This window comes from Pseudorca crassidens, chromosome 7 (genome assembly GCF_039906515.1).
Source record: "Pseudorca crassidens isolate mPseCra1 chromosome 7, mPseCra1.hap1, whole genome shotgun sequence".
Classification (NCBI taxonomy): domain Eukaryota; kingdom Metazoa; phylum Chordata; class Mammalia; order Artiodactyla; family Delphinidae; genus Pseudorca; species Pseudorca crassidens.
In genome coordinates, this window is record NC_090302.1 from 64,225,352 (window position 1) to 64,241,586 (window position 16,235).

Below are 16,235 nucleotides of genomic sequence, written 5' to 3' on the forward strand. Positions count from 1 at the left end.
CAGCGCGTTGGAGGGGGTCTCCGAGTGCAGAGGTGGGGCCCTGGGTGGGGGCGTAGAGGCGGGGCTTGGGCTCGGAGCAGCAGGAGGGAGGCTCTGAGGGCAGAGGATTAGGCCCAAGAGCCCAGTAGGCTCCCCGGTGCCTAAGTGGACAGGGAAAGCACTGGCTCCATTCCCTTCCATTCCTCCATTCCCCTCCCCCACCATCTCCCCCAGGGTCTCCCCCATTGCCGCTGGACCCCTAACTGTGGGTGGGTCCCGCTGGGTGTAGGAACTCCTCCCCTCCCCCAGCTGCCCCTCAGGGCTGCCGGTCCCACTTTTGCTCCCCCTTCCCTCCCTCCCACTCCCTCAGGACCTGCGCAGCTGGAAGGGGCCTCAGGTGGTCAGAGGATCAGGCCCCGGATCTCAGCAGGTTCCTGGCGGCCCAAGTGGGCAGGGGAAACCTGGCCACGCTCCCTTTTGATCCTCTGCCCTCCCAATGGTCCCCCAATTTTCCCCTTCAGGCATGGGATCCCTTCCCCTCCCCCAGCCACCCTTCAGCAGGGGCTCCAGTCCCATCCCGCCTCCACTTCTTCTCCTCCTTCACTTCCCCCATACCCCGCGTCCTACCCAGTCACTGGGGGGTTCTTCCCATCCCCTTAGGTGTCTGTGGTCCCACTGGTGCCTAGTAGGTGCCCTAGTTGTGAGGAGACGCGTATTCAGCGTCCTCCTAGTATGCCATCTTGACTCTGCCCCTCTGTTAATTTATTAACATAACAAAAAAGTCTATCTGAAACAATTTGCCCCAGTGTCCCACTAGGTCTTATGAAAAAAATGTGTCAACACTCTCTTCTATGGCCACCACACTAGAAGAGAGTTATACATATGTACAACTGTTGCTTAACGTCTGGAACAAAGCGCAGGAAGAGAAGACAGATTCATCTCACCACTAATTTATCTATGCTGTGTGAGCCTGCCAAAGATGTTAAAATTATGTAAAAATCAACAATCACTGGTCTTTGGATCACTTTTCTGCTAGTCTGAGAACTACTGGGGAAATTAAAAAGAAGCACCTAGCTGTAAACTCTTGAGAGACATTGAGAGACATCGAACAAGTGGGCTAAGCTCCTCAGGACAAGGAAAGAGCCAATGAAACCTTTCCTAAGACTTAACATAAAGAAGAAGATAAGGAGATAGCATTTAAAGAAAAAAGATGTTTAGTTGAGTGATTAAGAACTGGTATCACAATGAATCACTGTTTTTTAAAGTACCCATAAAAATATTATTTCAAAATGTTTTCTCCCATGTCCAAATGAATCCTTTGCTATCTCAATCCCCCTCCTTGAATTCCCTCCCACCTCCCTGCTTGTATTCTCTCTCTCTCTGTCTCTTCAAATAAGAAAATGATTTGAATTCCGATACCTCTTATTTCTTGTATCACTCACCTGGCCTCCCACACCCAATCACACTTCCCCCATGGAATTTCCAGGTTAGAGAGGCATATGGATGAGTAAACGTGAAATTGTAATGGACTGTGATAAAACTTAGGTAGAGGAAGTAGATGTATTATTACTGAGGAAGTGGCCCCAACCCAGAAATCAGATGTGGGAGGGGTGGTGATGTGGCGACGGGCAGATGTGTCACGCTGTCATCTTTACGCGGGAATGTGTTTGTCTTACTTCTTTAAATCAAAAGTCCTTCATAGTAGGGTTTGGGTTATACTCCTTTGAAAAGCCACAGTGCCTACTACTGTGCCTCACAGACATCAGATGTTGAATTCACATCTTCTTTACATGAACATTTTACATAAGGAACAAATGCCATCCGGATAACAATATAATGCAATGCCAGAAATGTAACTACAGTGCTAATAAACTAGCATTTACTGTATCTCTCATCTATGTCCACCACTGTCATGTGCTGTGGACAAGTTACACAAGTTTAAGACACGATCTTTGCTTTTCAAGAAATCAAAGGTCAGACCGGTTTCTTCTTAGGAGCTAGCTGATAATCAGGAAACTTTTACAGTTAATAAGATAATTATCTTAGGGAGCCTACTTCAGGCATTTCTGTTATGATTTAGGGAGCCAGAAGCTGAGATGGTCAAATAATCTTCTTCATATTGACCAAAACAGGAACGAGGACAAGCCAGGGTGAATTGAAGGTCTATGTGGAAGCATCAGGAGCAGAGCAGCAATAACACTTGATCTTTCTCAACTCTGTGAAATTCATTATATTACTGAGATCAAGAAATACTTCTGAATATGGTGATCATACTTGAAAATGGGAGATGGGCTCCCACTCTTTTAATGGAAGGAAGCATTAAGACTGTTAGATTATCAGAGCCCACAGCAAGGAGTGGGCTAAGACTCTGTCATGTTGCTGCATCCCCACTCTCAGACTAGTCACAGTACTGTCACTTACCTGTGTGTTTGTACGTCACAGCCCCTGCCGTAACATCTCCCTGAGAAAACTGACGCACTGTGACCCCAGCTTTCCTCACTGTCCCATGCTGAGGTTCTCGAACAATCATGAACATCAGTTTCATATCATCACTGTCCACATCAGTAGCAAAAATGTATTCAGAGGTAATGACCACCTCTTCACCCTCTGAGCAGTACATCATGGGAATGAGGTCTGCCTTTAGGACCGGTGGCTCATCATTTACAGGCAACACCTAAGCAGGAAAAAAAATGCATGTTTTCAAGAAAAAAGAGCAATGACAAATTGCCCAACTGGTAACTCATAGCTCATAACTGGAATGACAGGCATTTTCAATCTTCCAGACACGTGAAACAATAGCCATGGCATTTGGCCAAGCCATCTGTATCTTTTAACTTTCCCCATATGAACCAACTTGCAAGAAATGACCCACATGAGAGACATTTTAGGTAGGGATGGGAGAGCATGGTTATGGTTTGGGGCTCAAAGCTCTCGTTTGTTTCAAGACAGACAAAATCTAAATGTGATATAAAGCATCCTTCACCCAAGTCCCTATCCTCCTTTGCTAAATTTACCCATATTCTACGGGAAATCCAGTCCTTGTGGTCTGAGCATTTACATTTACCACATCAAAGTTATTTATATTTCAAATTACTTGATGATTACAAGGCTTTCCTCTACTCTCAACTTCCTGCCACCCAGGAAGTTTCTTTGGACTTATAATAAGCAGCAGCTGCACTTCAAACATTTTGAGTTAAATCTGAAACCCCATAACCATTAAATCAATGCCAGTTTTCAACTTGATAAAACATTTTTCTCTCACTGTCATGAAAATAAAATTTCCAAGCAGAAAGGGAAAAAAAGCAACATGGGATCACACTGGCTGTCCAAATTTTAAAAGATTTTGTAGAAATGTGAAAAAGTATGTCTTCTAAACAGGAATGAAGGACAGTCCTCCTCTGAGTTCACGACCACAACTCGGCGTGTGCTGCATATTTATTTATCAAGTCTGGCCTGTGAATACGTCACCCCTACATTTCCTTGCCCCACGCTTTAGCCAATGTGATCTTTTTCAGACGTGGCTTTCATCAAGTCATCTAACTGTGGGAACCTTCAATGGCTTCCCAGAGCTTCTCCTAGTATGTCTTCGGCTTCCTCTCATGCTATGGGGTTCCTGTGCCACTCCTGTCCATTTCTACCCCCAAGACACTGTGTTCCACACATGTCAGGCCTTTGCCCCGTCTTTGCATCTTCTGTCTGTCCCTTGCCTGGTATGTTCTCCCATAGCTCTTTGCTTGGCTGCCTCCTCCTTCAGGTTACATATGGATTCCTCCAGGAAAACTTCTTGACAACTCAGACTCACTTAGAAACTTCCCCTGTTTACTCTCTTTTAGTACCCTGTTCACTTGTAGAACACATCCACATTTTAACTGATTATTTCAGTGATAATCTGTTTAAAGCCTGCCTTCATCCCTTGCCCATAACTCTAAAAGAAGAGGAAGTTTATTTATCTTGTTCATCAACACAGCCCAAGAATTTAGCATAGGACATGGCATATAGCAGACACTTATTAAGTATTTATGGAATAAACGAATGAATGAATGTAACTACGTATATATGCCCTGGTTACCCTACTGTTTCAACAGGCTAACAACTCGACAACAAATATACATGAAATTATGAAGACACTTTCCTTTAACAGGTAGAGAGATGGGGTGATGGAAACCCAGGTTTATTTATTTAACTAAAGATAGAAAAGAATGCAATACTCTATTCCATTTTCTATTGGCTTATTAGGAAACAATATCTTTGTTCAAGTCCTCTGCGTAGATTCAGTGAAGACCTTCTTTATCATTGTTCTTGACCCCATCTGATCAATCTCACCAATACATTCATGATCATCACCTTGCAGCAGTTCACAAAATATCCTCAGCTTTCAAATGTATAAAAAGTCCAAAGGCAATAGAATTAAAAACATTCCTCCTGAATGAAAAAAAATCACACATAATTGTCTAAAACTTTCCTGAAGCTCTGATTGGTTTCCAAAGGCTATGTCCTTTTGTCTCAAAAGTAATAATACACAAATTCTTTTCCCCAAATTCACTGCTTAGGGTCATTAATGAGAAGATGGCCATGGACAGAAGACAGAGTTGGGGTTTTCACCATAAATTTGCTTTTCAGGAAAAAAAATTAACTCAGAAAAGCTTTCTTTATATGTAAAAGTCTGCCAATAAAGAAAACTCTCCTTTTTGAAGCTGAAATAACGTACTGCTTTTCATCTAGATACAAGACCATCATTAGAACTAAGTGGAAAAAATGAAAAGAAGTGGCTATGCACTGTGACTGGCATGGATAAGTGCTCAGGAAATGTTAGCGAGCATGGTAATTACAATCACCTGTTAATTTAGATCTGGGCAGTGGTGAGGAGGAAAGAACACTGGCCTGAGTACCAGAGTGGAGATGCCAGCCCAGGTCTACATGGTCAAGTTAATGGCTTTGGACAAGTCATTGAATCTTCTCAGACCTTTGCTATAGGACGGGGATAATTTCTTTTCTGTGTACTTCTTAAAACACTAGAATGATGTGATCATTCTTAATTATTAACTGTAAAATATCTTACAAACACATTATTATGACCATTAATAATAATTTCATACTACAAAGAACTGACAAAATTGAAACAGAAATAGAATTTGGTAAGGTAAGAATAATTAGTGGATCTTCAGGAAGTGTGATAAGTCTTCTGCTGACCCTCCTTTGTCACTAACTATAAATACCTGCACATCCCATGAGTTATGCTTGTGGACGTGGATGGTCACCCAACAGAGAAACTCGGGGGTTCCCATCAGGCCTTTGAGCATATACTCAACCTTTATGTGCAGATTTTCCTTCATTTTTCAAAAGAGGGAAAATAATCATCTCAAACAGGCCAGGGGTATATAGTACAGGAATTCACAAAGGGTCACATCGCACATATAGATACGGCTCCTTGCACACAACAGGGAAAAGCCCAGCGATGCTAGCCTAACCTGTCCAACTGCTAAATAAATATTTCTGGGCATGACAGATCAAAAATATTAGAAATAATTTATACATGGAAATGACTGCATTTTAAATTAAGTCTCTGGGTTTGAGGTCAGAGTAGTTCTACCTTTAAATCGATTGGCACAAGAAACTCATATGCCCATTTCACCAATATAACTTTGCTCTCTATTGCCTGTCCTGACACAATCAAAGATGTAAGCAGACACCTTCTTGCTTTGAAGTCCATGTGCTTCAATTTCTATCAGAGACCCCAAGAGGCTTCCAGACTAGAAGGTGTGTTTCTATATGAACCATGGAGGAAACTTACTACGTACCTCAATGTATAGCACACATTCTGCTGCATTTATGCCATCTGTGACCTCCAGTAGTATGTCATCCTGAAGTATCTCAGATCCATCATGCTGATACCTGTGGGGATGATAGCTGTCACTAACCTCTCAAGGCCACTGTCAGAGTGCACTGAGATTCCTGTCACAAGAACTTTCCCATGGTTTTGGCCATATGTTCAACAAATAAATAAATAACCAAACCCCCAGCATAATCATGAAGTCACGTATGTAACTACTGTACTCAAGCATCCTTAAATGTAAAATTGCTCCACCCTGGAAAAATGTGTTTATGCATTCACAACTTGTCCCCAAATCAAAAAGCAGCTCTTCAAATTGTCTCTGTAAAAACGGGAACCAGTGGGTGTAGCTCTGCCTACTTACCGAAAACACTGCTGGGGGCAAAGGGACACTGAGACTGAGCAGTGACAGGTAAAAGTGGGACGCTACGTGGATTTTGGTAATTCTCCCTCCTCCCCCACTTTTAAGGTTATTCCTTCTGCCTGTGCTCTGGATGGATTCAGCTCTGCCCTAAAACTTTATCTATGCATTATTCATCGCCTCTCTCCTGCCACTTCCCCCTTGCTATTTACTAACTCTTTTCCTCTGAACCTATAAAGATTCTTGAATTTCTCTAGACTTAAAAGTATTTTTTCGGGGCTTCCCTGGTGGCACAGTGGTTAAGAATCCACCTGCCATTGCAGGGGACACAGGTTCAATCCCTGGTCCGGGAAGATCCCACGTGCCATGGAGCAACTAAGCCCACGTGCCACAACTATTGAGCCTGCAAGCCACAACTACTAAGCCCACGTGCCACAACTACTGAAGCCCGTGCGCCTAGAGCCCGTGCTCCACAAGAGAAGCCACCTCTCGCCGCAACTAGAGAAAGCCCACGCGCAGCAGTGAAGACCCAACGCAGCCAAAAATAAATAAATAAACTTACAAAAAATGTATATATATATTTTTTCTTGGTCTTGCCTTGACCCTATTTCCTTTTAATTCTCAGTCAAGTTTCTTAAAGGAATTGTCTAATTCTAGACTTTCCATTTACTCTTCAATCCACTGTAGTGATACACAGTAAGTTCTAAATAACTGTTGAACTGAGTCAAATTTTTAGCTTATCAGTGATCCATTCAAGACACTCAGTTATGGAAATAAGTTCTAGGAAATGAAATTAAAAGTTGCTTTAGGGCTTCCCTGGTGGCGCAGTGGTTGAGAGTCCGCCTGCCGATGCAGGGGACACGGGTTCGTGCCCCGATCCGGGAGGATCCCACATGCCACGGAGCGGCTGGGCCCGTGAGCCATGGCCGCTGAGCCTGCGCGTCCGGAGCCTGTGCTCCGCAATGGGAGAGGCCACAGCAGTGAGAGGCCCGCGTACCGCAAAAAAAAAAAAAAGTTGCTTTAAAAATTGTATTGTACATTGAACATATGTAACGTTTACATATGAAAGAATTCCAGGGCTAAAAGGTGTTTTACTCAGGACGAGACTCACCCATACACTGGCTAGGGTTTCGATTCCAGTGGTGGAGAAAGCCCACCTCCTACTTACTCCCAATTTCCCTCCCAACACTGCCTCCTATGCTTTATTTTGTCATACTCCCTGATATCTTCATCAAAAATAGATTGGTATGTGATAATGTGCTAATTCAAATATACTTACCATGCTAATGCCTCTAAAAGGGCCAAATAGGTCTAGGAGTACACATCCAAATGCACGGCTATGGAATCAAACAGAACTTCTTTCAAAACCAGAGTCCTGCACACACTAGCTAAGTGACCTTAACCTCTTCGTGTCTTCGTTATTTCAACTATAATATGAGAATAGAACCATCTACCTTGTCAGGTTTGATTGCTGTGAAGTTTAATGAAAAAAAACCCATAATTGCAAGTCTCTAGAAGAATGCTTGAAATATACGTGCTGGCAAACACTGGTACTTTTTTTTTTCTATCCATCGTTCATTCCCTAGTAAGAATTACCTAAACAGAGCTCTCTTTCTAACAGGTAGGAAAGAGCTGAGATCTTGGGGAAAAAAGGAAATTTTAATGAGGATAAGAGTAGTGAAAAGAGGTTAAGATATTGGAGACTGTAAAATAAAGCAGTGTAACTAAACTGTGGGATGAAAATGATCTTCCTGTACACAAATTCTCCTTCCCCATCAATTTCTAAATGTAGAACTAAGCATTTGATGCCTAATACCTTCTACTACACTTTATCAAAAAGGACAAAATTCCCATTTATAACTTGAACTTGTACAAGTGAGAAATTAACCAGTGTGCTTGTCTACCTGACCACTGCTTTTGAGTACCTTGCATTGTTTTACAAAGAAGATGTTTTACTAGATTTTAAAGAAAAAGTTTCTTACATAACTGCATTAGGTAGAAGAAATGAAAGTCCTCAAGGTGAGGGGAACTACCGTAGGACCATGAGACAGGGATTACTCCACCCCTGACTGGAAGAGACCCAAGTACTATTCCATGTCCTACCTACCCAACCTACCCTACGTATTTGCCCTCAAATCCCCTCCCCAGTAAAATGGATTAAAAATTCACACTAAGGACTTCGATCAACAGAGTTCTATCCCAGAGTTGCCAGGGTTAAGAAATTGGCTTTTCTTAAAACCAAGTTCAATTATGTAGATTAGCCTTATAGATTATCTCAGACTCTATTCATCTAGTTTGATTGTTACCCGTTGTGATACATGCAGTTGCAGCAAATTTAATATTCATGGTAATCGAGTTTTTGTTGCTCAAATATTCATAATGTCATTCCTACCAGTACAGCAAGCCAGAGGGAAAGAAAATGCCTTGGGGGGAAACTAAAGGATTGTCATTTCTAATTTTCAACTGACCCTGGAAAAGTATTAGGTGGCATGTTGCTACCCCTGAAAGAATTGGACAAACTTCTTACACTGCCTCACAACTGATTCAGATGGGAGCCAAAGCATGTAAAACAAAGAAGCCAGGAAATGTTCTGACCTAACTTTTAAGGCCTGGAGGTCTCCCCAAGAAAATATGGCCCCTGTGTTTAGAGGAAATCCATTCAGCTCCACCCTTCCGTGCTGAGGCTGTCTCTGCAGGGAGAGGTGGATGTTGTCCAGTTTGGTGTCCACGTCAGAAACCAGGACATGCTCTGTGCTGATGACACACTGACTCCCCTCAGCCACTCTCAGAGGGTTGGTAAATACCTAGAAAGAAGGAAGGAAACATTTAAAGCCTTGTTCCATGAGGTGTACCTGAAGACAGAGCTCATGAAACCAACAGAAAACTTCCAGCACCATTTTCACATGTCAATCAAACTTTCAAGAATGTGCTCAAGGGAACAAGTTCATAGCTGAACATCCTGGCTGAAAAGTATTTTTCACTAAATGCTTCCAATTCTAAACATTGATGGAGACAAAGAAACAAGGCAGATCTAGAAACCTGAAAGCACCTGCATTTCACTGATCTCAGACCCTGTAGAGTAGAAGCAGCAGTCAGATTTACCATCACTGGTGCTAAACTGAGAAAATAATAACATTCCTCATCGTGTCCACACCTACCATTGCTCGGCACATATGTACCTTAATCTACAAAATGAACAAAACCTACATCAAATTCTCCTAGAGAAAGAATCCATCTCTTTTTACACCCTAAAAATTCTTAAAGACTTGGGAAATTGACTGGAGCTTTTAAGCATCAGGGTAGTGAGTGTTTTAGATATGGAAGTAGAACAGGGAAATGAAAGACTAGAAATTGAAGATTTCATAGGAAATAGATTTATTCAAGCATTAGACTTAAATATTAAAGCCATAAAGATAATTTTCTCTAACAGAAAAACTCACCGCTCAATAAAAATTTACTTGAAAGTAAAAAGCAAGTTAGAAGGGCTTGGGCTGTTTTATCATCACATTGGGAGTTGGCAAGAAGTGTTCCATGGTCAAACACATCTAGAAAATAGTCACATACGGTATCTGCACCTTGGAAGTTTATAAGATTCGTAAGTGTATTCAGCACTCTGAGACCCTACAGTAGGAAAATCTACTAACTTTGTTTAACCTATCATTTTCTCAAATTTGTATTACTACACAGAAGCAAAAACAGGGAGATACAGTTGGGCTACCAAGTCATGGGCTCTGAAGGCTCCTCACACACGATCTGGGGTGAGCGCTCTGCTAACGTGAGGACACAGGGTTCTCCGAGGAAGCAGCTACTCTCTTCAGAGCAGCTGCCACTCCTAGAAAGGAGAGCACTCCCTAAGGCAAGAGCTGGTAAAGAGGACGGAGGCCCGAGAAATGAGCAGAGGAAAGGGAAGTGAGCAAGAAATCACAGCCTCCACCCAGAGCCCTGCTCCATCCTCCCACCCACCAGGGCACAGCCGCCCCAAGGGCAGTTCCTTGGATCATGGAAATGATGAGACCATGCTCCCTGGGACAGCTGCCTTGTATTCTGTAATAAACTACTTCTGCCAGCAAAGGACGACATAAAGTAAGAGCCTTTTCTCCCTACAGCCACTCACCCGCACCCTTCCTAAGTGCCTTACTCTGATTTTGCCAAACCTACATTTTCACTGTTTGTAGGAGAAAGAAATAAATGGAGTTCTTATTTAAAGAGGATTATTACCACTGAAACATGGTCCATGTCCGCCAACCTCATTTTGTCCTGAGTTGCATCGATTAATATCCCAAGATGCTAAGTTTCAAGGAATATACTTTGCCTCATTAGACGATTTTTAAATATATATGTATTTCAGGACAACTTTAAAAAACTAAAAGCTAATTTGCCCCCCCATTAATTATTCACTTTCTAGTCCCTGCCTGAACCCAGTGCTTCGATTTCTGGAACTTCAGGCCAGCATGGTGTCAAGATCCCCTAACGGTTATCACTTAGCCCAGCGATAACTGTGGATTTTCACACCAGGGAACCACTCCCATGACTAGGTTCACTGAAGCCACTCATTTAATTTTATTTCTACTACTCTCAGTTCTCTACAGTACTATTTCATTTGTCCTATCCACTGTAGAAAAAAGACAAAAGCCACTAAGCCTCCTGAGCCCCAAGTCCTCGTAACTATTCCATTTACCTTCAAATGATGGAGGTAACTATTCACTTCACCCTTTCTGGTTTTTACCACAGATCATCTTTCTCTAGCAAGAGGCTGGACAGCTTGGCATAAAAAACTGTTCTATAACACACATTAGCTTCTTTAGATGCTGGGCTATTTCAGGGCACGTATCTCATACATAGAAAAGGATGGTCTGAATAACATCTAATCAAATTAAGAGACATTCCTGGGCTTCCCTGGTGGCGCAGTGGTTGAGAGTCTGCCTGCCGATGCAGGGGATACGGGTTCGTGCCCCGGTCCGGGAAGATCCCACATGCCGTGGAGCGGCTGGGCCCGTGAGCCATGGCCGCTGAGCCTGCGCATCCGGAGCCTGTGCTCCACAACGGGACAGGCCACAACAGTGAGAGGCCCGCGTACCGCAAAAAAAAATAAAAAAATTAAGAGACATTCTAAACTATTTTTTATACAGGGAACATGATCTGGTCCCTGACAGGGAAGGAGGCAAAGAACATAGTTTACATTCCTTTTTTGTGAGCTCTTGGGCCCATCTTCTACCAAATATTGCAAGCTCAGAGGCTGGCGGGGTCAAGCCAGTGATGTAAATGGGTGTCTTGAGTTGGGTGGGGACTTGGGTGACTGGGGAATGTGCCCTGTTCAGCTGCTGTGGGGTGGGGGTAGGGAAGTGGACTCAGTGTTGCCAGAGCTTCCAAATTTTCAAGAGAAGCCAGAAATCCAAACCTGATACAAAACCTCCTGATGTTTAAGCGTTGGCAACTCATTATTTTCAAATATTATCTAGACTCATCAAAACAGTTGTGTGGTTTGGGTAAGCCCCTTGGTCCTGCAGGGTGAGACCTCTGCTCCACAACTTTGGGCAGCTTAGAGATGGTGAGGAGAGCAAAGGAAAAGGAGCATCCGTGCTTTCCTGGCCATATTCCAGGTGGCTGCCTGGGAAGGTGGCCTCTTTCCTTAGGGATGAGACACATGTGAGTTCTAGTCCCCTCTGGTTCCTAATGAATGGGTAATCACACTTTCCGCTTTTGAGGGAAAAAGCAAACCTAGGAATAGCCACCCTCATTAACTCTAGTGCTCTGATGGGGAGGGAGCAGGTAGGGAACAAATTCTCACCATGAATCCCAGCCTCGCAGATAAGATGCACAAGGTAGCATCGCCTTTGTAATTTGATTTATAATGAGAGACCCAAGTGCTTTAAAGCTTACACAAACATTGGGGAGTGGAACAGCATAGGATGCAAGGGTCCATCTTAATTCATTTTAGAAAATTAAAGAGCTTATTTAGATGACAGAACAGCATAGCTGGCCTGCGGAGAGAGCAAATAAGCCTATCTGGTTGCTAAGAGACTCCTAATTTAATCCCCTTCACCTGATCAACACATGAAACTCAGCAGAAAGGAAAGAGATTTTGATAAAGCTTTGAAAATAATGCCAAATTCAGCAACTAGAAAATCTCATCTTTTAGATAGAAAGTCCCATAGGAGGTGAAGGACTCCCCCTCCCCATGCTTTCTTTTCCTACACTGTAGCTGGAAAATAAAAAAGTTCTTTGAAAGAGCCTAAAGAGAAGTTAGCATTTTGAGTAAGGCTTTCAAAATCTTTCTTCCCTTAGGTCTTCCCCGCCTTTTCATCCTTCACATCAAGCATTACGCCTACCTCAGGGACCTGATTGTCCACCGGAAGAATCGTGATGTTAAAGCAGATCCCGAACAAAGTGCCGCCGTGCTGGTTACTGACGGAAAAGGCAAACTGGACGTGTCGGGGGTGGGGGCCTATATCTTGCATGGGTGGCATGTAGGCCACTTTCATATAGTTCACAGCATGCTGCAAAGCAAATGAAGACGGACATGTGGGTGCCAATTTCCCAGTTTGAGAGACATTTAGAGACCTAAGTCTAAGATACCCGTCTCATTCACTGATAGGGAACATTGTAAATGCCACCATCATCAATTTGAAGATCATAAAAAGCTCTATCTTACAAATCGCATTTTCTAAAAGCAGGAGGGAAAAGAACAAAGAAATTAAGTGACTACGTCAAGTGCTTGAAGCCAGGCAACTCTGTGAAAGACAGGAGACTTGCATTTTAACCCAGCTGTGCCACAAAGTAGCTGTGTGATATCAGTCAAGGTACTTAAACTTGTGAGGTCTCTGTTTCCTTACCTACAAAATGAAAAAAATAATAGTACTTAGCACATAGGTTGACATACTCATTTAATACAACCTCTAACTACGGAGAGATTCAGCAGCTCAGGGGTAGCTGCTGCCTAATCACTCATCATTACTGGGCCTCTAGTCAGGTCTGCAGAGCAGAGGCCACAGGAGCAGGGAGAGGGCTAATGAAGGATTTTGGAAAGCAGTAGATAGCATGTGCTGACTTATGTCCCCCACAAAAAAAGACACGTTGAAGTCCTAACCCCCAGTACCTCAGCATGTGACCTTACTTGGAAACAAGGTTGTTGCAGATGTAATTAGTTAAGGTAAGGCCATACTGGAGTAGGGTGGGCCCTTAATCCAATATAACTTGTTCCTTATAAGAAGAGAGAGACTCAGGGAGAACACAGCCATGGCGTGACAGAGGCAGAGAGTGGAGTGATGATCTACCAGTCAAGGAATGTCAGATTGCCAGCAAACCACTAGACAATGGAAAGAGGTAAGGTAAGACCCCACTGCCCCCCGACCAAACAGGGTTTTGGAGGATGGTGGCCCCCCTGAGACCTTGGTTTCAGACTTCTAGCCTTCTAGCCTCTAGTTTCAGAACTGTAAGACAATACATCTCTGTTCTTTTAAGCCACCTAGTTTGTGGTACTGGGCTATAGCAGCCCTAGGAAACTAAGATGGTAGGATATTGGACGAACTGACTTTGATGGAGTAAAAACATATGCACCAGGTCCCTAAATCAGAGCCCTAAGCCAGGGACCTAAATTGATGCAAAAGACTGTGTTGAATTATAACGAGATTTTACAATCATATCCAGCTTGATCAAGCATTTTCAAATGTTACATGTCACTTGCTTAATGGAAATGTGCAAGCAGAAAGAATACAGACATCAAGTATTTGTTGCTTGTGACAGATGTCAAAGGCCAATACTCTCAAGTGCAACGTTAGGAGCACCGTACCTTCTCAGAGGACACTTCCGTCATGTTTGTCAACACGAGCATAGCATCATACCTGAGTGAATGACTTCAACCCTGGAGCTGCAGGGTTTTTGGTTAGCCTTGGTATGCTGTCTACCATGAATAATTTCCCAGCATCCAAGTGTCTAAACAAAAATACAAGAGAACACATCAGCTAACTTTCCCAGTAAGAAAAATTAAATCAAATAGTAGCCCACAACCAAATTTTCTGAAGCTAAAAGTATTCACTGTAGGAAGAAATCAAATGTTCCATCTTTATATTCTCTCTTTATATCAAGGCGGGGGGAGGTTCTAGCCTTAAGTCTAGTATCATGAATGCCATTCTCATCATGACTGCAGAAAGTATGTACAGAATTTCTGCTCTGACATGATGAAAGGGAATCTAACTACAATAAGATGTAGTTAGATACTCATCCTAAAAACGTTTCCTCACTATCCTTTGGTAGATAATACAAACCTAAGGTATATTCATGACATTTTCTGGATTGGAATCAGAGAATATGACCACTTTTGTGGGCTGCAATATCTAAAAATAAAACGATGAAGACTCAGTACATTTTACTAAAGAGAAAAAAAGTATTCTCTTTAGAAAAAGGGATTAAAGACTGTTTTAAGCCTCCCTAAGCTGAAGACACTACAGGCTGCAGGCCACTTACCAATTAATATAGCTTTTGAAGGGAGGTATGAGACAAGTTTGAGATTAGAATAAATGCTGAATTGAATATAAGTTCATGTGTGACCAACAAAGCAAGTGAACCACAGTAGTACACATTGACACTTTCAACTCAATCCTAGAACGCAACCCTCAACTAATAGCCCAGGTGATGACTCTTCGTAGAGGTACCTGCGGCTAGAGGAGAAAAATGGAGGAGTGGTTACTGTGTAGAGCAGCTCCCTGTCATATGATTCTGTATCTACAAAATGTAGATGCTTCTTAGTGATACAGGCCACCTCCGTTTCCTTAACAACCAAATGTCGAGAAACTCCAGGAACCTCTTTTGGAAGCTGGTCATCTACTGGAGTGATGTGGATTGTCACCACCTGGAAAGAAATTATCTTTACCATTAATTTGAAATACCACAAAGACACCAAAGAAAGCCACCCCACTATCATCCAGTCACAGTTATGATTTTCAAAACCTGCCATTTTGTAAAACACTTCCAGTGAAAAGATTGGGGAGTTAGTAGGAATGTGAAAAATGGAACATTCTCCACCCATTTTTCATTCTAACTTAAGAATATGATTATCACAATTATAGTTAATGCAGTCATGAGTGCTATAGAATAGGCATATAATACACAAAATATGTTCCTGGTTTTACTTCTACACCTCCCTTTACCAGCAACCTGGGCTTTCTCTTCCTCTTTCCACTCAGTCATGGATCCTGGAAACCTCGACATTACTTTTGGTTCCTCTTTCTCTACCCACATATAACACATCACCAAGTCCCGGAGTTTGTACTTACAAAATTTTCTAAACAGTAACCACACCCTAGTCCCACAGCTGTCATTCCCACTGTTTCTGACTTTGCTCCAGTTTTCATAGTTTCCTTACATCATCACAACGGCTTTCCATCAGCCCTAACTCCAATAACTCATTTTGACTTTTCATACCTCTGGTGTTATCTTTTAAAACGTACAAGTCAAATCAGGTTATTCACTTCCTCAAAAAGCTATAAAAAGATACAAATGAAGTTATCGACAAAACAGAAATAGACCCACAGACATAGAAAACAAATTTATGGTTACCAAAGGGGAAAGGCAGGGGAGGGATAAATTAGGAGGCTGGGATTAACACATACACACTACTATATATAAAATAGATAACCAACAAGGACCTACTGTATCACACAGGGAACTACACTCACTATTTTGCAATAACCTCTAAGGGAAAAGAATCTGAAAAAGAATATATATATATATACACACATATATATGAATAACTGAATCACTGTGCTGTACCTCTGAAACTAACACACTGTAAGTCAACCATACTTCAATAAAATTTTTTAAAAAAGAAAGTTAAAAAGAAAATCTTAACCCCCCAGGAGGGATAGAATTATTCAAACTCCTTAGCATGGTATTCAAGACCCCTCACAGTTTAAACACACTCTTTATTTCAACTTTATCTTTTATGACCTTTCAACATTAATCCAGCATCCTGATTGCACTCAGTGGACCCAGACCTAGTCCTCAAACATGCCTCTATGCTCTGAATCCTGTTGTTCCTTCAGTCTGGAATGGTTTTCTCCTGCTCTC

General features: G+C 42.3%; 1 protein-coding gene across 1 annotated transcript in view; it reads right to left on the bottom strand.

Moving 5' to 3' along the window:
- Positions 1–16,235, bottom strand: part of FREM1 (FRAS1 related extracellular matrix 1) — a 168,313-nt gene that overhangs the window by 84,405 nt on the left and 67,673 nt on the right. The window contains exons 11-16 of the mRNA XM_067744415.1: positions 14,822–15,018; positions 14,012–14,102; positions 12,500–12,667; positions 8,766–8,974; positions 5,778–5,871; positions 2,401–2,653 (exon numbers count right to left, since the gene is read on the bottom strand). Of these exons, the coding sequence (XP_067600516.1) occupies positions 2,401–2,653; positions 5,778–5,871; positions 8,766–8,974; positions 12,500–12,667; positions 14,012–14,102; positions 14,822–15,018 (1,012 nt within the window). The remainder of the gene's footprint in view (positions 1–2,400; positions 2,654–5,777; positions 5,872–8,765; positions 8,975–12,499; positions 12,668–14,011; positions 14,103–14,821; positions 15,019–16,235) is intronic.